Below are 25541 nucleotides of genomic sequence, written 5' to 3'. Positions count from 1 at the left end.
CTCAGTCGCGCGTGAACCGCGTTAGCGAGCGGAAGTTTCAAGACAATTCGTGCGATAACGTGAAGACGTGTTATTTAATCTACCCGCTTTTAAAATTATACCTACCTAATAGCTATGGCGGATGATGTTATGAGTTACGATAGTAAGTGTGACGAAATTCAAGTGTATGGGGAACAAGAATTATGTGTCGTACAAAGTGGCGAGTATGGAAATAATGGGTCTACGCCGAAAAAAGTCGATAAGAGGCCGCGGGAGACCGAAGACAGTAGTGAGGATGGATTTACAACGGTGGCGAGAAGAAAATCAAAGAGACATATTAGAACTGAGTCTTATGAAAACGACAGGTCATTCAGTGAAAATAACGAAAACATGAGCGGTACTTATTATGAAGTGAGTTTATTTGGATTACAAATTCTTCCAAAACAGATGGCTTTTGCTAGGTTGTTAAGAGACGAAAATATTTCTAATGTGCTTAAAATAAAGTATAAAAGTCCATATAAAATATTTATTCAATTTAGTGATAAAAATCAAGCCGAAAAATTTATGAATTTGAAAAAACTAACAGAGTTGGATATAAGAGCTCAGTTTACAAATCAAGGTAATTTGTCTTACGGGATTATTAAGGGAGTTGACGTAGGTACAAGCGAAAAGGAGTTGCTTGAAAATTTTAAGTGTGACTATGATATAATTTCAGCTAGACGATTGAAACGTGTAAATAAGGAGGGTAAGTGGGTTGAAAGCGAAACTGTGAGATTATGCTTTAAAAACCCCTTTGCGCCGTTATCGATATATGCATATGGATTTAAATTTGACGTCGAACGATTTGAGTTTCCGGTGTCAAGATGCTCTGGGTGCTGGTCTTTTGGACACATTAAGAGATTTTGTAAGTTAAATAAGAATATTTGCCCGAAATGTGGTGGAGCTCATGATAATTGTGAAATCAAAGAATATAAATGTATTAATTGTAAAGGTCCGCACATGGCTCTAGACAAGTCTTGCCCCTTTTTTAGAAAAGAAAAAAAGATTCGATTTATAATGAGTGAGAATAATGTTACGTACAAAACAGCGCTAGAGATATATTTGAAAAATCAAAAAGAAGAGAAGGCAAACAATTCGAGAGAGGAAGTTGATATAGATCTTGACAGAAGCAATACAGTTCCGGTATCAGAGAGTACAACGGCTAGAAGTTACAGTAGCGTGCTGAAAACGACAGCTATAGTACATGGAAAGGAAAAGAAGGATGAGCAATCAGATAATATAATAATAAATGAAAACCAAAATAAGGACAAAAAGAAAAAGAGAGTTAAGAAAACTGATAACATGAATAATAGTGAATCTCAGAACGAGAGAATGGATTATGATGGAAGTCAGGAAAGTGATCAAGATACACAAGATGAATCTACAGAAAAAGCGAGGACAAGAAAACGAAATAGATTTGATTTTTGGAAGCTGTTTAATAGAATTAAGGAGATTGTATTATCTGAAGAAAATTGGTGTGATAAAGTGATGTTAGTGGTAAGAGCTGTTTTTGAAGAGTGTAAGTTGTTTTTAGTTAATTTTTTGAGTGAAGGAAAATTGTATGACGTTTTTTCAAAGTTTCTTTTTAATGGCTAAGGAATTTTACTTAAATATTATTCAGTGGAATGCACAAAGTTTGAAACCTAAGTTATTAATGTTAGATAATTTATTACATCAAGAAAAAATACATATAGCTGTTATTTCTGAAACGTGGTTGGATGCAGACACTGCACTCCATATTAGTGGATATAATATTTATCGAAAAGATCGTCATGATTCGTATGGAGGGGTTGCCATTGTTGTACATAAGTCTATCAGATCGCATGTTAGCTCTGTTGATTCCATTAATCCAGGAATAGAGGCTATTCGCATAAAAATTTTAAACTGTAAAAATTTGGAATATGTTGTATCTATTTATTGCCCTTCTTCTATTCAAACCCGTCAATCAGATTGGGATAATATTTTTTCAGTAATAACTAGAAAGACGCTTATATTAGGCGATTTTAATGGCCATCATTCGAACTGGTCAAATAAAACAGACCAAAGAGGAGTACATTTATTTGACTCAGCACTTGAAAGTGGGTTCATATCACTAAATAACGGAGATGCCACCAGAGTCAAATTAGTAAACGGTGTTCTACAAAGATCGGCTCCTGACATAAGTTTTGCATCGTCAGATATAGCTGTAAACTTCAATTGGCAGGTTTTTAACGAAAATTTAGGAAGTGACCATCTTTTAATTAAAATGTCGACAAGTTATCAAGATAATATAAACATCTCTAAAAAACTTAATTTTAAAAAAGCAGATTGGAAATTATATAATAATGACTTAATGAATGTATTCCCAAATATTGATAGTTGCAGTTGTACGTCAAGTGACGTGCAAATATATTATGATTATTTACTTGAGAAAATTAACGTTTCAGCGAATAAAAATATTCCTGAAATTATTTTCTGTACCAATCCGTCGAACAAATTCAAGCCTAAAGAGTATTGGGGACCATCATTATCTAAAATTATTGGGGAACGTAGGCTCTCATTGAGTACTTTTCGAAAAAATCCTACTCCTGAAAATCTTAGAAAACTGGAGGAGAAAACTAGGGAATCTAATGTTTTATTAAAGAAAGCTAGATCTTTGGATTGGCAAAAATTTTGTTTGAATATCAATGAATCAACTTCTACATCGGTCATGTGTGTCAACGCATCTTATATGCGTTGGTTTAAAGGTTATCGAAAATCTAAGTTTTGTCCATCAATCGAAAAGACCAAAGCATTGCTGTATTCTTTGACACCAGATTCAGTCATTAACTGTCCACCCATATTTAATTCTAACAACGAATTATTACAAAGACTGTTTGCAGTACAAGAGTTAGAATGTTGTCTGAAAAAGAAAGATACAGCTCCTGGTAGTGATGGGGTAACTTATTCAATGATTTTTAATTTACCGCCAGCTGGTAAATTGTATCTTTTAAATATTTATAATGCTATATTTAGGTTAGGCGTCGTACCAGATCAATGGCGGAAGACTTTGATCGTGCCTATTCCCAAAGCCACGACTAATGCAAATACAGATCCAAAACTTAGACCGATAGCACTCATTTCTTGTCTTTGTAAAATATTTCATAACATGTTAGGCAAAAGGATTGAATGGTATGTTGAAAAACATAAAATATTGTCGCCACATACAGTTGGTTTTAGGAGGGCCCAATCCAGCCTAGATTGCCTATCAAGACTTGTGACATATATACAAGTAGGATTTTCCGAAAAAATGTCCACAGCGGCTTGTTTTTTAGACATCGAGAATGCATATAATAACATTTTAGTTGATAGAGTAGTTAAAATTTTAGATGAACTAGATATAGGAAAAAATATTTGTAAATACTTATGGTCATTCTTGAGTGATAGGCAACTAATGATTAAATATGAAAATAATAGTCAGTTAACTGAGATTAGACATGCAAATAGAGGACTAGCGCAGGGAGATCCCTTGTCACCATTACTTTTTAATATAACCACTTATATGATTTGTCATCAAATTAAAAATGTTTTCATCTCGCAATATGCAGATGACTTTGTCATTTATCTCCGTCATAAAGACTTGAATATTTGTGAAACGAATTTACAAGAGGCTTTAAATTCTATAGTTACAAATTTAGATGAGATAGGTCTTCAGATATCGACAAGCAAAACAAAATTATGTATATTTAATAGAGGGTACAGAAGAAAACAGATAAAGCTGGTTGCTAACAATAATATTGCAATAGGTATAGATGAAAACATTAAGTACTTGGGTTTGTGGTTGGATAGGTCGTTGCGATGGAATAGACATATTAAGGAGCTAGTAGAAAAGATATTAAAGTTTTTAAATTTGTTTAAAGTGTTGGCTGGCCCCGGTTGGGGTATACACCCTAAGCACTTACGGAGCCTTTATATATCATTAATTAGAAGTAGATTGGATTATGGGAGCTTTTTATATGATATTAGTGCAAAGACACATTTGTTGAAGCTTGATCGAGTTCAGAATCAGGCCCTTCGAATCATTGGTGGATTTATTAAAAGTACTCCTATCCACGTCATGGAGAGCGAGGTGTGCATCCAACCATTGTTTTTAAGACGCTTGTATCTTGCATATAAATATCTAATTAAAAATATGACTTGGTCAAATAATGTAATTGTGAATCTTTTAGATGATCTTGGCTCAAGCTCTCATGATAGATATTGGCAGTCGAAAAAAAAGCCATTATTGCTAACCACATATTATGACGAATGTAGACAATGTAACATTTATTCTTCTGATGTACTAGACATGTACCAAATTGATGTATGGGTGTCTTATATAAATTTAAATAGGGTAATCAGGGCGAATTTAGATTGTTTATCGGTAGCAAAAAAAGAAGTTGAACCTGATTGTCTAAAATACTTGGTAATCAATGAACTACAAGAAAAATATGAGAGCTGGGTACACATTTATACAGATGGGTCCAAAAATAATATGGGTTTGGGAGCAGCTTTTTGCCATTTAGGTGAAAGGAAATCAGTTATGTTTAAAACAAATCAACAAATTTGTATTATGACAATGGAGCTCGTTGCAATTTCAGAAGCTTTGAAATACATTTCTGGATTAAGCGGGCAATATTTTGTTATCTTTTCAGATAGCAGAAGTGCCTTGCAACACCTAGCTCGATGCGCCTCTGGATATAGCAGAGGTCTACCGATAGCTTTCGAAATCTTGAAACAAATATATGATTTTAGGCACATAAATCTGCGATTGCAATGGGTTCCTTCTCATATAGGCCTAAGAGGAAACGAGGAGGCTGATAAACTAGCGAAATCGGCAATAAATGTTGGTAAAGAATTGTCCATTGTACCATTTTTTACAGAAATTTTAAATAGTTTTAAAAATAAATGTTGTGATAAATTTAAGGAATACTTTAATATAAGAAGTAGGGAAAAAGGAATTTGGTATAAAACTATCCAATGTCAGCCTCCTCGTTTCCCTTGGTTTGGTAATACTTGTTTAAGTAGAAAATATGTAGTCGTAGCTCATAGGTTGCGTTCTGGACACTATCCTTCTAACAAATTCGCATTTTTAATGAAAAAAGCTGATTCTGACAAGTGCGAAGTATGTGGTACGACAGATGATGTCCAGCACGTACTAGTGGAATGTAGCAGATACAGCGCGCGGAGAGAGAGTCTTGTGCGGAGATATAGCATTAATAGATTTGACATGGGTAGTTTTACGAGTATGTTAACTACACCGACAGCAGAGAGATTCAAGTCTATTATTGATGTATTTCTGCATAGGCAGTAATATCTCTCCACTTGTATCTGTTGCATTCCACGATGTTATTTAGAATGTAATTTAGGTTACGATGGGGCTGGCGTGTCCGTGTCGGACAAAAGTCCCAGAAAAATAAAGATTAAAAAAAAAAAAAAAAAAAAAACGCGTCTGCTAGCAATAATTCGATTAGATATATTATGCCAATACTATTAGGTACCTGTCTCGACTTCCGGGTAAGTATATCATTCTGTTTTTTATATATCACACTACATATTATCTTTTTATGTAACTTGTAATATTATAATACAGTTAAAACCCGTTTACCAAGTAGAAACAAGTTCTAACTGAAAACCTTTGATACAACTAGTAAAAAGTAGAATTTTAAGTAATACATTTACCTAACTAGAATTATAAGTTCTGCTAAAATAAAGTCTACCTTTGAACTAGCCATTTGAGTAGAATAGACGACGAACGTCTACGTGCAGTAATAGGCAGGTAGGTATATAAGTTCATGATTATTACATCACCAGGAAAAAAGGGCCCTAGTACGAGTACTTCGATCGGTCCCGAGGCTTGTGAAGGCCACAAAACGTTAATGACTTCCGTGTCGACTGCCATCTACATACCTAATGTAAGCCGTGATTATTTTGCTTAGCTGCGAACGCCTACACGGAATAATGTCCTTAAATTATCGCTTTTAAATAAATTAACGGTTGCAGTATTATGTCATGGATATACGGTTTTGCTTGGAATTCTTTATTTATGGCTAAAATTAATAACAAACTAAGTATCTGTAACAAGGATATTGTAATATTATTATCTCTGTCTGTTGATAAGTTATATTTTTTGTTATTTTTATCAAAACAGGCCATACATACATACAATTTATGATAAATAATAACTTTGCTAAGTAGGTACCTACTACCTACCTATCTGGTCAGTGTTTAAATTTTTTAATGATTTAGTTTTAAATAGGTACCTACCTACTTATTTAAAACAGCTGCAAAAAATGACTGATTCACCAAAATAATGACTGATCAACGGAAATTATTTCTCGACATAAAACGTAGGTACCTAGGTAGGTATCTATCTAACAACCAACTCAAAAGTGATACGTATAACTTAGGTAAGTACACACTTACCTAATGCAAGTAGCCCCATTAAAATCGGCCCAGTAGTTTCAGAAAAGTAATGAGTAGCAAAAGGGCATAAGTAAATACGAACACACGCACAATGACACAACCTCGAACGCCAAACCAAATGCTATATGTAGGTAGGTAGTCTACTGGCTATCGTCTCTGTTTTGTGGCCGTGATTAAATAAAATGGCTATTGGCGAGCATCTTACACGTAAACTGTAAACGGCCCTTAACTCTTCTGTAGTCGGTTAATTATGTAACGATGTAGTGCCGAGTGCGTGTGATTAGTTTTCAATGTAAAAAGGCGCGAACAGTGGCAAGGCCGCGATGCACGTGGCCGGTGCGGCGCCTGTTGCTACGCCCCCCGCGCAGACCGGCACACACCGCACCCCCGCACTGACAAGCGATGCGACGTTGCCGCTCTTCCTACACGCGCACGTAAACTTCAAAAAGTGCGTTCAATCATCGTTCAATGTACCAAAAATTTAAATAATAGCTCAAAGAGTTCCTACCTCTGGATCTAGAAACTTAATGCATGCAGATTCTCTCTATTAAATACCACCAGAGTGAAATCAGGTCGGGCGCCCTGGGGTGCTACAGGGGTGGGTAGTCTAATAAATAATAATAAACAATATAGAGCGACGTAGAGTTGTGAACTTGAGGACCTAGTTCTTTCATGCCCACTTAATTCTCAGATCTCTCAATGAAGGTGAAATATTTTGAAATGTCTAATGCTCTTGCTATTGAATGTTGCAGAATCAAAATAGGATAGAAAATTAATAGGTAGTATTTTGTTTATGGCAACATTATTCGGGCCTTCAATGGTTGGGTTATGCCCTTCTCACTCATATACCTCTGACATTCTAAAATGGTCTGAAATTGAATTGGATACTTTGGATCGAGAGGTTCGTAAAGTTTTGCCGACATAATATTATAATATCATCCACGTTCATCTTTTATGAGATTGCATATCTCATGCAAGTATGGAGGACGTGGTTTATTGAATGCCAAGAGCCTCCAGAACCGTGATTTCGGCAAAGTTCAAGAATACCTTTCTTTCAAGATGAATGTAGCTATATTTATGGATTTAATTGCAGTTAACAAGAGGCTCACCCTGTTTTTTAAGGTTAAGAGAATTGGCACAAGCCTATAGAACTTACATAGTATCTACTTCGGATAGCTGTTGGAAAGCAAGGAGTTGCCTGGTAAATTGTACAAGGCTGTGGATGTCCATCTAACTACTCCTGTATCTTAGTTAAACTTAGGAGAACCTAAGGGGGTTGTGTGTGAAATTATGGACGAAGCGTTATCAAAACGGATATCTGCCAGAAAGACATTATATGAGATGGCACTATGCTATCGTCCTGAGGAATCACTTAGGCCTATCGTCTCCAGTTGTAGCAAGATGCTAGCAAGGAATATTTAGACAGACATAATCAGAAAGACAGGATAATTCATCAACAACTTGCGTTTCAATACGGCCTTTAGAAGATGAGGTGGCATATTATTGTAGATCATATGGTTCAGTGTCAGTTCTAGTGTGTAAAATAGGAGTATGAGCCCTGATATAGTGTAAGTTAATCGATCAACGCGTCGAGCAATAGTTATTGACATGACCATTCCACATGATGATAATTTAGTGAATAATGAGAAGGAAAAATTAACATAATGTTTAGACACACGGGATTGCAGCTATGTGGAGTACAGCGTTAGGAGCCAGTCGATTTTCGCCAATAAAACGGTTCAGCCACAACTCGGCGCACTATGCTACTACCACAACTACTACTTTCCGCTAGGTACCCGTCGCATTGCGATTCTACTCAACGTCATTCGGCGCACTCGGCCTGGGCCCCTCAAATATCAGAATTTTTTACTACGTAAATATTTCATACGTACACGTGCAATGACGTTTCCATTCCTTAAGTAATAGTAAATTGTCATACCCACATATTATTTTCGAAGCGTAAATACTCGCACAACTAAGCTGACGTGGACATCACTGAACTTTGACACCACGAGTTACACATGAGATATCATGAAATGCGATTACTTACGGCGTTGAAATGGGTAGGTGTCGTCTTTCATTTAATGTACATATCTATATAAAATATTTTATGAATTAGTGAAAAAGAAAATCGTATGTTTCGCTGAATATACGTATATTATGTCTATTAGGTACCTTAAGAATTTTTTGATTTTAATACCTCAGAAGAAGTGACCATAGGTTGATTCTGGATGTAGTATGTGGCTGGCAAAGCGAAAACCCGTGGAAACTCCCGACGAATACTGTTATTTTTGGTCATCAAGGGCAAGTATTATTCGCTGTTCAAATAGGTAGGAATGCCGACCTTCTGTTCAAATCAATTGAACACTATCCAAACTGGCATGTAGCACCAGTAGCGCTAATGCTACTATGGCTTTTTCTTTATGCTGCTATGGCTTTTTCTTTATGCTACTATGGCTTTTTCTTTATGCTGCTATGGCTTTTTCTTTATGCTACTATAGCTTTTTCTTTATGCTGCTATGGCTTTTTCTTTATGCTGCTATGGCTTTTTGTTTATGCTACTATAGCTTTTTCTTTATGCTGCTATGGCTTTTTGTTTATGCTACTATGGCTTTTTCTTTATGCTGCTATGGCTTTTTCTTTATGCTACTATAGCTTTTTCTTATGCTGCTATGGCTTTTTCTTTATGCTGCTATGGCTTTTTCTGTAGTCTCAGGGACTAAATCATCATGATATTATGGAACCAGTAACGTAAGTGTACTTATAGGTAAGAATTTTCAAATACGACAACTTTACATTGGCTCCGGATTAATCCAATATGATTCCCAATGTGAAAGAACGAATGTGCCAAGAAAAATTAGCAGCCACCGTTGGTTCTACCGTTTCACGTTGTGAGCAGCTATGGAACCGATTTTGTACATATTACGTACTATACGCCCTAAAAATAGTTATAAAACAAAACGGTGAATTACACCGTTTTGTGTGCACAAAGTAAAATTTTATAGGTGCAACAAATTGAATGCAAGCGTCTGAAAATCTAATACGATTTTGGTCAAAATCACGAGCTTTAGACTCATATTTAGCACAGTTTTAGGCCATTGTTCCAGGCTTGGAAATGAGTTTAGTTTTGTATTCAATCAGTGGGCCAAAAAGATTTTGATCAGAAGTGTAATTACACCGTTTTGTTCGCCAGCTGCTTAGTTATACAATTTTAGATTATTATAGCTTCCAAGTGAACAGCCTCGTGGATTCAAGTAAATGTATAAAATGTTAGGTACCTACCTATATAATACCTATATATTATACCTATATAATATGTAACAAACTCATTTGTTATCTTATCGAAGTCACGGGGTATCGGTTACGTATATCATTGTACAATCACAATTATCGATTATCATAAACTTAGCGATTATAAGTTATGATCCTTGACGAAATTTAGGATTTACAAAAGAGTAGTCGGCTCTGGGAATAAATGAAAACTAAAATAAATAAATTAAAACCAGACGATTCATATGGCGGCCTATAATCGTGAAGGCTGCGGTGTAGTTTAATTTAATTTTAATTAGTTTAATTTAATTTATTTTTTAGTTCTTAGATGATTGCTAATTACTATATAATTTACTAATAAGCTACAGTAAGCTACGTAATTTTTAGTATTAAGTATAATAAGAGACTGACTGACTGACATAATTATTATAGATATAGCTCAAGCAAAGCTCAATTTTTGGTTCCCTATGTTACGCAGACCCTCACGTTTTTGAGGAATTTACAAGTGTAAATTAAAAATTTATAACACCCTCGACAAGTGAAGGTTATAGTAACTAGAAAAGAGCTGATAACTTTCAAACGGCTGAACCGATTTTCTTGGATTATAGCTAAGAACACTCTCAATCAAGTTGAAAAGTGGTTTCAAACAAAAAAAACAAAATTAAAATCGGTTCATTAGTTTAGGAGCTACGATGCCACAGAGGTAAAAAATGGGGCCTCAAAAACCTATCGTAATTTTAGTAGTTTGTGGAAAGTCGACCTAGTCCTTTTTAAAAATAAGTGATGGTAGTATAGTCCGTACAAAATGACTTCTCACGCGTCATTTTAACTCTATGGGTCAACTGTGATGTCAAAAGTTCGAGTTCACCTTTAAAATAAGGACTAAAATCGTACTTTGGTCATGATATTTGACACATACAGGTTAAAATGGCGCGTGAGAAGTTAATTTTTTACGCATTATAGTGGTGGTATTGGCATTTTTTTGTAATTTACTGTAATATTAGCTAAAGCAATAATAAATAGCTATTCATAGAATTACTAATACCACATGCCACATGCTACGAGTTATTCAGTACTGAAATTCGCCGAAGAAATAAGGAAAGCGCATGGAAAGCGTCATCAACATGTACTTATTTCCACTGCAATTCTTCCATTTTTTGCATAGGAAGGAGATGTAATATGCGATCAGCCCATGCTCATGAAGTCAGCGCAAGTATCAAACTGTAGGTCAATAACAAGTTTTGTCCAGCGTGGAAATGCAGCCAGTATTCTTGGCACCATTCCACGCGGGCATAACTTGAACTTGTATAGTAGTGTGTATAGTAATTAGATAAGGCTAGCTTTAAGTTTTATTGTAGTATTTTTATTATATTTTTTATTATAGTTTTGTGTACATTTATTTATCTAGATGATGCCCAGGATTTTGTCTTCTAAATTCTAAATTCTAGAACTTTTCAGGAACAAAGGCCTATGTCAGTTTCCGCGATGCAAGCTATCCCTGTCCCTTTCATAAACATCGGTTAAAAGAATTGGCTTTTAAGAATCCCGTAGGAATTCTTCGATTTTACGAGATAAAAAAATAACCCATGTCCGTCCCGGATTATAAGCAACTTAGTGTTTTTCATTCAAATCAGTTTAACAGATGGACCGTAAAATGCTAGCAGGCAGAGTACAGAGAGACATACATTCGCATTAATAATACTGGTATGGATAGTTAACAGCCTTATTTATACATGCATGGTGGGTTGTCCCATTCAACAGCGGTTTTATCTTAATGTGCGTCAGTAAAATGCTAACTGGATGGCTGGCTGCATTTCTGAGTCATTGCCATAACGAGTAACGGACACGTTTAATTTTGCTAAACATCATTTTGTAGGGCTAGGTGGCCATTGGGGCATTGGATAGTACCTTGAAGATTACTTCTATCCAGCTGTTGAAGCAGCTGATTATTTAGCAGTTAAGAGACGACCTGGGGCGTGGCGGCTCGGGACGTCCGAACTGAAGTTTCAAGCTTTACAGACACCATTAAGGCCCCTAGCACATATGCGACGGCGATCAGCGATTTTGCGACTGCTTTGCGGCGAGAAGAGACGGTGAGGGCACGTTAGGGATGCGACGACGGCTTGGAACGTCCGAACTGAAGTTTCAAGCTTTACAGACAGACAATCGACGGCTATATTGAAATTGCTCGTTTTAGGGATTGTTTCGATGCTGCATCGCGTTTTGACGACTTGCTGCGTTCGATCACTGTACTGAAATCGCGCGTTTTAAGCGTTCGGACGCGGCACTGAGCTTCTGAAAATCAAATTGTAACTATAATCACAGTAACTTGAAATTGTCATATGTGGCGGAATTCAGCGTTCAAATGCGGCATCGAGCTTGAGAAAAGCAACTAAATCGCCAATCGCTGATGCTAAAAGCATCGTGTTTGCTATGGCCCTAAAATGTGACAATCGCGTGATCGACGACGATCATAATTTAAAATTATTGATAAGATTGGTATGCCCCATTCTGACCCTGATTGGGTGTTAATGGTAGTATCGAACGAATATTACCTATTCAAAAACGAACGCAAGGAAAATTCCAATATGGACTGACATGAAGGCCTCTAATCTCCATATTATCTAGCATTAGATGATGCCCGCAATTTCGTCCGCGTGGATTTAGGTTTTTGAAATATTTCGTCATTTTCGGACTTTTGAGCAAAAATGAAGAAGTAGGAGAATGTTTCAGGATTTTTGGTTTTGAAATTCCACCCCCTCACCGATTTTGAAAAATGCCACTCGAGCAAAGCCGGGTTGGGTCAGCTAGTTTTGAATGATTTCATAAGGCATTAAGAAAAATAAAAATATTTCCAAAATAAATAAAATTGAGATAACAATAATATATTACGCAAGACTTGACTTTCTACAGGGCTTAATAAGAGCCAATAATATAAATAATACCTATAATAAGTGCAGTGGAAATTTCAGGTCATCACTTATCACTTACCTTGATCCTCCTTGATGATCCTTGATCCCAACCTAACCTACTTAATAGATATAATAATATAAAGATAAACTGACATCTCTTCAAAGTTATCAATATACATACATATAATAATTTATAAACAGGAACAATTACCTAATCACGTTGGTCAATTTGTCAAATAAAACTAGATTATTCCCGCAACTTCTCCTGGAATTATATATACTTAGGTTTGGGATATTACGAGCGAGATAAAAAGTAGCCTAAAAGTTGACAGTAGGTATGTTTATTTTATGACACGCACCAAGAAAGGATTTTTGGAAATTTCTAAATAGGGGTAAAAGTTTTTATGAATGGATGTCTATATCCATGAAATTTTTTATTTCGGCTTTCAGTTAAAAATGAAGAAATACGTGTTTCAGGATTTTTTGAAATTCCACACCTATTATAGAGGTCAAATTAGAAGGAGAAACTTTGTACGAAAGTCTTTTATTTTTTTCATTTTTTTTAGTTACTACCATGATTATCAAGTCTCTTGGCTAAAAATTTAAAAATACGTGTTTAAGGATTTTCGGAAATTCTATTCGATCACCGATTTCCAAACATTTCACGTGAACGAAGCTACTACGGTGCTGCGGGTTCGCTAGTTTTAGAGCGAGGCGACAACACTGCGGTGCGACATCGCATCGCAAAAACGATGCCGCATCACGTTTTTGCGTTGACGCAACGTAAAAATTTCATCGCTTACGGCATCGTACGAGAGAACTCTAACCGTCATTTTCTAGTGAGCCATGGACATTGATATCCTACTACGGATTACACGTATCCTACTTCTACTTGCATTATGCGTATGACGCATCAAGAAAATCCAAAAAAGAAAGTATGCACTTGGCGCAAAAACTGAAAAGATACTGACTGAATGGGAATACGTCGTCGCATCGCAAGTTTGTACGGTGCGACACCGCATTGGAAAGCACAGTGCGTTGTTCGACGTCGTAGATTTTTACGACACGACGTCGCATCTCAGTGTTGTGGTCTCAGCCTTAGGGTGAATTGATATCAATTAAAACTTTTATCTAATTGATTTAGTAAGTAATCGTTTTCCTAGGTTTTTCTTTTACTGGGCCGCCAGGTCAGATTTTATCAGGTCACAGTTCATGTTTTCAAAAATAAATAAACAAAATAAAATAAATAAACAAAATCTGTATGAAATCTTCATAATTATTTTGACGCGAATGAGACATGTTGACACACATGCATATATCTACTTGCCTCGAGTTTATTTTTGCCCGTGAAATTGGGTGACACAAAGAGCCAAATTCTTTCGCACAAATTGTTACGTGATCCTCCTCCATGCAGGAAATGATAGCCAATTTAGCAAAAGTATACCTGCATAGGTATAATTAGATATTCATATTATCCGTAATTGTACCTATAGGCTTTACATACAGCATACACCGACTAATTAATTATATTGATATGTTTATTTATATATTCTTCAATAGAATAGAAAAGATTTTTTTTTAATCTTTTAGAATAGAATAGATTTTTTTTTTATTCAAGTTAACTTTTACAAGTGCTTTTGAATCGTCAAAATAATTTACCACTAGTTCGGAATACCGTTCCTACCGAGAACCTGCAAGAAACTCGGCTCAATGTTCTCTTAGACAATAATGCATACAATACCTAGTACTTAAGTATGTACACTTTTCTTCCGAAAATAACAAATAGTTTTGTAAATATTTTATGTATTAAAAAATGTATAAGAGAATTTAATTGTACTGAAATCTTAGGTAGGTAGATATACCTAATTAATAATAATTACTATTAAAATTTTCTTTCTTATCTGAATACAGCATCTTATTGAAACAGCAGATCGTTTAGCTCTGCAAAAGAGTCTCTGAGAATTCCATTTAATCAGTTCTTTAACTGAAATACGCTCAGAGCAGTATCTTTTCAAGTTTACAATGCCAAGGCCGATTAATATAACTCATAATTTAACCACTTATTGATATTAACTTAATACCAAATGGCAGATATTGAACCACAGACCACCCAATATAACGAAACAATGAACTCCTGTTTTATAATTGGCCGATATTTTTGAAAGTGCATTGGTAGGTAGTTATGTCTCGTTTTGAATACGTTTTTTTTTTTTCACTCGCCCAATATATACATATATGGCATTAATTAAGGTCGTTGTAAAATATATTGTGCCGTTAAGGTGAATACTGCCTCCTGGGTTTTTATTCTAAGGCTGACTGATTGTCAGGCTCGCCGTAACCCCACGACTCATGCAACTTAGTTGAAATATCGACAGTTAGATAAAACAAACAAATCGTGGTATGTATCCGTTATTTTTAATATAAAATATTGTTAAACCACGAAATAAGCTTAAAATCATTCCTGATGCAACTAATAGTATTGTTACATTACAGGTATTTAAGGCAGGCTTTAAGGTGAAATATATCGAAATAATTAGTTTTTTACGAAAAAAATTGTACAGGTAGGTACAATATTTTATTTTCGGAGTTGGTATACGTTTAAGCAATTAACGGTGCTTATTAATTGCTTATTGCTTAGTGCTTATATTTAAGGAAAACATTGTGGGGAAACCCGCATATCTGAGAGGTCTCCATAATGTTCTCAAAGGCGTGTGAAAGACTTCACGCTGGCCTAGACGCCAATCCGCACTTGACCACCGCAACGGACCATGGCCTTTCTAAGAGGAGGCCGTGCTCAATAATGGATCAGTGATATGTTGATCATGATGGCGATGATCATGCGGGCATCCAATATGAACTGTGTCGCCCTGTGGCTAGTTTATAATTTTGTGTTTCAGTCACAAATAATAGTGGAAAAGTACTCGGCAGTCTGGTTTCCCAAGACGGCCGAGAACTGAGCCATCGCGCATGCGCGGGCAGCGGGCACTTGTTGATTTTACGTAGGCTTCTTTACAGAGACCAAGGTTACTCAAATTCTTATCACTAGATTGTTATCAAACAATCACTATGACTTCTTTTTGTAAAACAAAGTTGCTTCGCCAAGTTTATTTGAGATACTGTACGGATATTCATTCGGTTTTCAACAATGGATAGATTGATTCTGTGTGAAGATCTAATTGTAAGTTCTGAGGGTTCCGTACTTGGGTATTTTTTTCCATTCCATTTGGTATAGTTATCTTACTTTGAAAATTTAAACACATTTTTTTTTTTTTAATTTTGTAACCACAAATTCGCGGTTTTCAGATTTATTCTTGTACTTGTGCTATAAGACCTACCTAGCTGCCAAATTTCATGATTTTAGGTTCATAGGACCGAAGGCTCTACATGCTCTCCGAGGCACGGAGGAGACACACCGCCAACTTCCTAACGCCAGGCTACTACCTTCTGAGAATTTCTTCTCAGAAAAACCCAATGCTTACTTGTTTTTGGCCCAACTTGGGAATTGAACCCAGGACCTCGTCCTCCGCAGTCGAACATTCTTGCCACTAGATCGATGAGGCAGTTAAAAAAGTAAGTGTGTAGTTATTTTAACTTCTAAGTAAAAACCCCCGGTCAAAAGCGAGTCTTACGCGCACACGGTACCATATCGTACAAGAAGTGACACTTTTTTTGCGAAGTAACCACAAATTCATAGTTTTCAGATTTTTCGCTTTAAGCTTTCCTTTTGTAATACAATGGTTGCTACCTGCCCATGATTCTAGGTCAACGGGAAGTACTTTACAGGTTTTGATTGCCCCAACTTGACAGACACGACAGACAACGAAGTGATCCTATAGTGGTTCCTTCTTTCCTTTTGAGGTATGGAACCCTAAAAATCCAGCCAAAAATCTGAGAAGGTAAACTTTGGCTACTCAAAGCCTGGACAAAACGACGTAACCGAATTGGATTAGAACTTGGAACGAAATTGAATTGTAATTTGTAACATGGAATAATCTACATATTTTGTATTTCAGGATTTTAATGTAGCTCAATCGTGATTCTGGGTCATTACGCTCTTGGCGCCAAATAAAATAATTTTGGCACCTGTACATTTCACACAATGTTGAATTTAAAAAAAAATTGCCAATAGAAAGCCATCATTTCATAATACTTATTACAATCCACTTCTATAGATAGATAGATAGATAGAACACTTTATTGCACACAAAAACACATGTGAAGAATCACAAAACAGAGAGAAGAAATCAGAAAAAAAAATCAACTGTGTGCAAAGGCGGCCTTATTGCTTGGAGCAATCTCTACCAGGCAATCTTTGCTGAGAGGAGAAGTTTGCTAGTGTTGGATAGTCCAAGTCGCAAGGAATTCTATTTCGGAAATTCGCCATACCTACTATCAATAAACGCATAATATATTAGTGCTTGACCGCAGCTGCGCGGGTCAACGACCTCACGTCGAGTGCGTCAGCTATCTTTTTATAAAGAGCAAAGCGAGAAAATAGCGCGAGATAACCGCATCCCTGCTCTTCACCAAGTAAGTAGACGAGTATGTAACGGTGAACGAACTACGTTAAATAGATCGTAAACCGGTCAGGAATCTTATTTTCAAGGGTAACGTGACATACCAGGGTACGCAATACCTACTGGGTATCACACTAATATTATGGAGGCGAAAGTTTGTATGTGTATGTGTGTGTGTGTGTGTGTGTGTGTGTGTGTGTGTGTATGTTTGTTACTCCTTCACGCAAATACGGACGGATTGGGCTGAAATTTAGAATGGAGGTAGATTATACCCTGGATTAGCATATAGGCTACTTTTTATCCCGGAAAATCAAAGAGTTCCCACGGGATTTTAAAAACCTACATCCACGCGAACGCAGTCGCGGGCATCAGCTAGTCTACTATAAGGTAGGCTAAGATAAATATATTGTACTAATTGATGCTCACGTACGCATGAAAAAGCTCAGAACTAGCGGGCGACGGAGAGTTATGCTCAGAGTTTCTCTACGAGACCAAATCAGTAATAAAGGGATCCGTAGAAGAACCAAAGTAACAGACTGAGCACAACGGAGTCCGAAGCTGAGATGGCAATGGGCGGGCTACATATTAATATGAGGTAAATAATATTATGTATACAATATGCAAGTACTAAAGCAAGTCTTGTGCGAGTGTTTTACTGTTATCCATTGAGAAGATCAATCCTTCATCTCCGATAATATTCATCAATCTTCACTAAATGTGGAACAGCCTTTTCAATGAGAAGGGAATTGTCTAAATCGGTTCAAATACGGAGTTATGGAGTAATATCAACGAAAAATTTCTTCCAATGCCCCGAAAAACCCCTACTGTTTACCGGGATACAAAATATTCTAAATTTTTAATCCATAGTATTTGCAATAATATGTCAAATCACATTTAAATCCATTGAGTAGTTTCATCGTGATGCGCAAACTCAATTTTATGTATATCTAAATTATAGATAAATTAAAGCTTCTTCCAATGAACACTTTAAAAATATATTTACTGTACAAAGTCAGACGGAAAACGTAAAACTGTAATTGGAAAAAACTTGTCTAGTTAAAGTTTTATATTTCTGATATCTGAGGTAAGCGTGCAATCAATGGGTCGTCACAGACATGGTAGTTCGATTTGAAACATGACGCCTCAGTTAATTTTAATATTAAACTCTGATTTAATACTAAACTGAACAATTTAAAAAATTCTTCGCAATATTAAAAAAATATAAAGTGAAGAAAAGAAAAGTGAATCAAATTAAAATGGAATGGGTGGATAAGTGATTCGATCCGTAGAAACAAAACCATCTAAAATGCAAAATATTAGGTACTCGTAGCAGGTATAATAATGAATTTATGGGGCAGTTCTCCCTGTTCAAGCGAGTTCTGCACAAGGTTTCTGCGCGATACAAATGTCAGACAAGTAATAGAAGCGCAATGTCAGTAAAATGTCATAGTTTACGTGAAATGCTCTTGCGCAGGGTTCACGGTCGTAGCTAAAAACTTTGCGTGGGTTGATTGCGACGAGAATAATGCTATAACTTATGCATAACTCGGTTCAGTGAGTGTATTAGGAACTCAGATAATCTAGAAATAACCTTGAAGCTCGAGTCATCTGAGTTTCGTTAAAATGCTAGCGAACCTACCTAATTACGTCCCACAAACGTCTTATTTGTTCCTTTCTTAACAGGGCTCTCTCCGTCACTCGTTTCATACTATTGTAGTTCCAATTTCATTTGAATATTAAGCAACCAAAGTCGATGAAATTTTGCAGACATATTCTAGAAACTAATATCTGTGTCTGTCTGTTATAAATGCGCAAGTGTGTCTGTCTGTCTGTCTGTCTGACTGCTACCTTTTCACGGCCCAAAAATTTAACCGATTCTGACGAAATTTGGTACAGGGTTAGATTATATCCCGGGGACGGGCATAAACTACTATTTATCCCGGAAAATTAAAACGTTCCCACGGGATTCCCAAAAACCCATCCGCTCAAGCGATTTGTATGTTTGGTACCGAGGTAGCTTGCGTCCCCGTAATTGACATAAGCAACTTTTTATCCCAGAAAATCAAACAGTGCCCACGGGATCTTTAAAAACCTAAATCCACGCGGCTGAAGTCTCGGGCATCATATAAAGGTAAAAATAGCACAATATAAACTGTTTAATTTTATTTTGGTTTTATCGAAGATTTAATTTTCATAGCAAATAATAACCCACTAATTAGCATTACCTATTTATAGTTTTATTTTAGGAAATTAGGGATAAAACTTGCAGATTATTTAGTATTAAGATACCTTCGTAACCCTAACCGAACGGTTTTAAATTTTAATATAATATTGCAAACGTATTATTAAAATACTAGCTGATGCCCGCGGCTTCGCCCGCGTGGATTTCGGTTTTTTAAAATCCCCTAGGAACTCTTTGATTTTCCGGGATAAAAGTAGCCTATGTGCTAATCCAGGATATTATCTATCTCCATTCCAAATTTCAGCCAAATCCATTCAGTAGTTATTGCGTGAAAGAGTAACAAACATACACACACACACACACACACATACAAACTTTCGCCTTTATAATATTAATTAGTGTGATTAAGTGTGATGACTGACTAGTTTATGCCCGCTAATTCGACCGCGTGGACTATAAAAATTTCAAATTCCGTTTTTATTACCCCTGGGGTTGAATTTTCAAAAATCCTTTCTTAGCGGATTTCAACGTCATCTTTCAGTCCGATCCATCCAGTAGTGCGTTGATATTTCGATTTACATTTCAACACAAAATAGATACATGATTTTGCCACTGAACCAGATTTTGCATGTTATGTTTTGTAATCTACATAGCGTTAATTCCTACTAAAAAGGATTTACAGGAATTCGACCCTCTAGCGAAGCCAGCTCAGGGTTAGCTATTGAACAGATCATAGAATTGCTATTATGTGGGGATTCGTGCAAGTGCATTGTTAAGTACGCGGTACTTATATTATGTCTTATTTATTTGTTATTTGCGGTAATTTGATTCGCAAATTGAAATATGAAATGTCCAAGTAAATGTTTTAACGGCACTATTATTTACGTCATTTGATAATATTTTCCTTCAATTTCAGTTCAACGTTGGATAAAAAAGGTATCTGCGGTTTTCCTGACGAGTAGAGCGAACGCGGCACTGGTGTCGTAGTTCGGTATTGGTAAAATTATTATTATTATTTATTAATAACTACCTAAGTATTACGAGTATGTCCTACTGAGTACCTAATATCTACTCATGTGGTACCTATGTTGCATTGTAATGTCTTTTATGTGCCTACTAACGTTTGCCATCGAATTCGTCCATGTGAATTTATTGATTGATTTTGTCTTCGCTTACAAATCCACCATGGATACAGCGAAAAGAGTAATCTCGGCAAATAAAAAATGAATATCGAAATATCGGCAGATAAAAACACCAAATTAATCGTGATATGTACCTGTTGCCTACAATATAATAAGCTTAAATGCATTATTGAATACGACTTCCGACGTAGCATATCTTGTGGTAGCACGGCGTAGCTGAAACCAGTCTTAACATAAATGGGAGATAGGCTGGTATACTTTAGTTTAGCTAAGCTAATTTAGCTTAGCTTGGCTATGAGGTTAGTTTAACTATCGTAGCTTCATCATATTTTCTTACGTCAGTTCACAAGACGAGCCAAGCTAAGCGAGGTGGGTTAGTACCCGGCGATGCCAGCTTAGCTTTCTAAATAGTGTCTATGTCACCTTCTGCCTCTCTTCACCCTCGCACCGTGCATTTTATACATCCATGGTTTTATACATAGATCTATGGATTTTTGGCCATTTTCACGCATGTTGAGATAATTCAATAAATAGTACTTAACGTATATTTATCAACATGTTGATTTTTTAAATCATGATCTGAACGTTCTTCGTCAGTGATCACTATCGTAAGTACTGTGCATGTCGACTAGCATATAATATTGTATTGGGAACTTGTTATCACAGGATTTCTTAGACTATGGAGTAGGTATCTAATTGGTTAGAAACACACATACACCTGGTATAGTACACATAGTAGTGCACTGTGAAATTCTCATTTTGACTTTTTTCGTTGAAGTTTAGTTTTCGTTTGCACTTGTTTCATTATTTAAAGCTATGAATTATTATTATTATTGTCCATATTAAGGTATATTAATAACTAAATCGCCGGGAACCAGCGGCGCGGCGCCTCCCAAGGCCGACAGCATTTCAACTTGAACAAATTAACATAATAGAACGAATTATGCATACCTAGTTATATTATGCTATGCATAACAGGTAGGTACGATCATACGAAGATCGCTATGTACCTATGATTTCCTTGGCGTATAAAAACATTCAAAGCGACGACGATCCGTAGTTGTACGGACGTGGTACAAAATTAACATAGGTAATAGGTATTTAACTATTTAAGTAGATTATCACAGAATTCAGAATTGATGTAGAAGTGGAAAAGGCTAGTGAACGTATCGCTGCGCAGTTGTCTAGTGAAACACCAGTGCACTGCGCATTATTGTACAAATAGATATTATAATGAATGCCGTGAATTAGGTTTTAAAATCTCGCGGTAACTTTTTATTTACCGGGATAAAAATTAGTCTTTACCACTCTCCATGTCTTGAACTATATGTATAATACAGCCATGCAAAATCCCATTAATCCATTGCTCTGTTGCAACGTGGTTGAAGGACAAACCGACAAACAAACACACTTTGATATGGATATTGGATAGTGAATAGTGAATGCTTTACAAATTAGTGTTTTAGATGATAGTGGTAGGTGTAAATGTCTTTGTATGTGTGATGTCACAGTATTAAAGACAGTAGACGCCGATTTCATTACTTACCATAAGTACCTACTTAAAATTCTGGGACAAATAGTGTGGAGTTTACAAAACTCCGGATTTGGAACGCTCAGCATCTAAACCCAACTCCAGAGCTGAAATTTTGCTATATAGGCCTTCGCTTAACGATAACCCAGCTTAGGTCTAGGTTGGTGCGCGCTTTCCTAGAAGATCACTATTTTGCCTTGAAGGTATTTTGGCAGAAAAATGAAAAGAAACCTTTATTTTACGACCTTAAAATTAATTAGTAAAAATTTCCTTTTAGGTTTTGTTTTAAGGTGCTTAACTATAATTATTAAATATAAACTATAAACTTAGATGTTTTCCATTGATAAAATGGGATAATTTTTACCCTATTTCATATGTACAATTTATGAAGATTGTTTACTAGGTATGTAATTGAAAAAGCTCTAAAAAATTATTTGAAAACCGAAACTCCAGTTAGGTTCACGACAACTCCGGTTTCACAAACGAATCTGTAATCTTACGAATTTACGCCGGAGTTACGCCAAAACTGGAATTCCAGAGTTCAAGCCCTAACGAGAACGCATTACCATTGACATCTAAGCAGTGCAGCGTGGCTTTATTTACGTTGCCAGCAGCGAGCACCGTGTTTACAAACAGTAAATTGTTTATCCGCTGACAACGCGGTGCAAGCGGCGTCAAACGCGTCATGTCTGCGTCACGACTCCTCCAGCCGCGCCAAACCGCGCCGCCCAATCCTGTTCTATTGCGACTTATAAAACGATTTACAATCAGTTTACAATTGCTTCGTACAAACAAAACTATACATCACCTCTCATTATTATCGATTATAATTAATTCAGGCAACATTGTTACGACTTAGTACGTGTGCACTTAACGAACGCATACCAATCGACTTCTGGTCCCTATGCTAAGGCTTTCAGACACGTGTTGGAAATATGAACTTCTAAGTACCTGTTGGCTGTTATGTCATTTGTATAAACGTTTTTAAGATTCCGTACCTCAAAACGAAAAAGGAACCCTCATAGGATCACTTCGTTGTCTGTTTGTCTGTCCTTCTATCGTGTCTGTCAAGAAAACCTATAGGGTACTTCCCGTTGACCTAGAATCATGTTTGGTATGAAATGTGTTCACGAAAAATTAGTTTAATAAATCATTTATCGCCTCGCAGTGTTAATGTGATTTAGTAAATTGATGGTACGGAACCCTTTGTGTGTGAGTCCGACTTGCACTTAACCGGTTTTTAGTGTAGTAGGTAGTAGCACACGCCGGGTGCGCCGGGTATCCACTAATCTAAGTATAGGTACATATAAAATGCACGAGCCTCAAGTTTAAAAAAAAAGTTTTAGTTAAAACAAAAACTTTGTGTAAAAGTTGCGATAGATTTTGATATAGTTAGTTTCAGTAGGATAGTCTTTGGAATTCCTTAGTATTTTCTGGTTGACGTTTTTTTTTCTGGTCACCCCGACTCCACGCAGTCTTGTCTACCTACCCCTAGAGAGAAGCCAGAAGTTCGCGGAGGAGATCGTGATTAAAGTATGACTAGGTACAAGGTCGATTTGTAATTTATTAATTACTTTCTAAAAAAACCGGCCAAGTGCGAGTCAGACTCTCACGCCGAGGGTTCCGTACTCGGGTATTTTTTCCGACATTTTGCACGATAAATCAAAAAATATTATGCAAAAAAAATAAATAAAAATCTGCTTTAGAACGTAAAGGTAAAGCCCTTTCATATGATACCCACTTGGTAGGTATAGTTATCTAAATTTGAAAATCGAAAATACCAATTATTTGTTCAAGGACACATTTTAACTTTTTTTTTTGGTGATGTAACCACAAATTCACGGTTTTAGGATTTTCTTCTTTATTTGTGCTATAAGACCTATTTAGATACCTGCCAAATTTCATGATTCTAGGTCAACGGGAAGCACCCTATAGGTTTTCTTGACAGACGTGATCAAAACGATCCTACGATAAGGGATCCGTTGACGATAAGGGTTCCGTTTTTCCTTTTGAGGTACGGAACCCTACAAATTGATAAAAGTTGGCACTTTTCATATCGATATCGATAAAAAACTATGGTCGTGGTATGTGACATTGAAACCCAATATTTACGCCGATATATTCGCCCGTCACTGCGACATTACAACCGGTTCTAGACCCATTAAGATCTGGCCATAGACATTCATGCAAGCCTTGATGCTGCAATTCCAATGCTATTCTCCTGACCAATCCATCTATCAAAATATATAAAAGGAAAAGATGACTGAGTAAGTAACTGACTGACTTATTTATCAACACACATTTCAAACTACTGGACAGATTGGCATGCAGATTGACGTAGACATCCACTAAGAAAGGATTTTTAACCCCCGACCCAAAAAGAGGGGTGTTATAAGTTTGACGTGTGTATCTGTGTATCTGTGTGTCTGTGTATCTGTGTATCTGTGTATCTGTGTATCTGTCTGTGGCATCGTAGCGCCTAAACGAATGAACCGATTTTAATTTACTTTTTTTTGTTTGAAAGGTGGCTTGATCGAGAGTGTTCTTAGCTACGAGTATAATCCAAAAAAATTGGTTCAGCCGTTTAAGAGTTATCAGCTCTTTTCTAGTTTTCTTGTATAAAAGAAGGTTAGATAACCGTTAGGTTCTTAATATTATGTCAATTGACAAATGTCAAGCTGTCAAGATGGACGTTGCCTAAATACATAATTATTTATTTGAAAATGATGTTTTGGAAAACTCAAATACTTTGGATCGTCGGGGGTGTTATAAATTTTTAATTTACACTTGTTGAAAATTCGATAAGGCCCTAAGGGCCGATTTTTCAACCGTCAAACCGAATTAAAACCGTCAATACCTTTATTTGAAGAATCAACAGTTTGTTGATATCCTCATTTTGTGTACCCAATAAAAACCTATGCATAATTTTATTTGCGACTCAAATGCGTCAGTTAATACAAATTATCAGCGATGGTAATTTTAATAAAGTTACTTAATTTGCCCCCAGATAATTATAATTAAAGGCCCCCGACCTCAATTAGCGGTGAGCAATAGTACCTAATTACCTTAATCATATAATTACCAATAGCAAGAACGACGATTTGCGAGCTTCCTACAATGCAAATGACACATCTAGTAGTAGATAATATCTATAGATTCAATAAAGCATATCTTGTATATCTATTGTAATTTAACTGGATCTGTCCTCTTATAATTGATTGTAAGTATATAATATACGTTCTAAGAAACTATTTAGAACTATCTGACCCGACCCAACTTCGCTAAAGTGGAATTTTTGAAAATCGTAGTAATTGTGAAATTGACAAAAATCCTGAAAAACTACATTACTTCCTTAAATAAGCCTCAACAGCTCAACGGTTATAGAAGTGGACTGAATTCCGTAAGGTTGCGGTTTAAACCCCAGCCGTTGCACTATTGTCGTACCCACTCCTAGCACAAGCTTAACGCTTAGTTGGAGGGGAAAGGGGAATGTTAGTCATGATTAAAATGGCTAATATTTAAAAAAAAAACCAATTTGCCAAACAA

At 36.2% G+C, this 25541-nt stretch overlaps 2 protein-coding genes and 1 long non-coding RNA gene across 4 annotated transcripts in view; 2 read left to right on the top strand and 1 right to left on the bottom strand.

Annotated features, from left to right (window-relative positions):
• LOC123867588 (forkhead box protein O) overlaps positions 1 to 25541 on the bottom strand; it is a 113915-nt gene that overhangs the window by 64446 nt on the left and 23928 nt on the right. The window lies entirely within an intron of this gene.
• Positions 17 to 2314, top strand: LOC123867589. Its single transcript, XM_045909684.1, has one exon. The coding sequence runs from the start codon at positions 115 to 117 to the stop codon at positions 1612 to 1614; it is 1500 nt and encodes a 499-aa protein (XP_045765640.1). The 5' UTR covers positions 17 to 114; the 3' UTR covers positions 1615 to 2314.
• LOC123867602 lies at positions 3258 to 15071 on the top strand. Its single transcript, XR_006796453.1, has 3 exons — positions 3258 to 3268; positions 4474 to 4477; positions 14984 to 15071. It is a non-coding gene; the product is annotated as an uncharacterized LOC123867602 (long non-coding RNA).

Source organism: Maniola jurtina, chromosome 8, assembly GCF_905333055.1.
Source record: "Maniola jurtina chromosome 8, ilManJurt1.1, whole genome shotgun sequence".
Classification (NCBI taxonomy): Eukaryota; Metazoa; Arthropoda; class Insecta; order Lepidoptera; family Nymphalidae; genus Maniola; species Maniola jurtina.
The sequence above is the reverse complement of the archived record's forward strand: the minus strand, read 5'-3'. Positions and strand labels throughout refer to the sequence as shown.

Coding starts and splice junctions, on each gene's coding strand:
- LOC123867589 (XM_045909684.1), top strand. CDS start 115: ATGGCGGATGATGTTATGAGTTACGATAGTAAGTGTGACGAAATTCAA.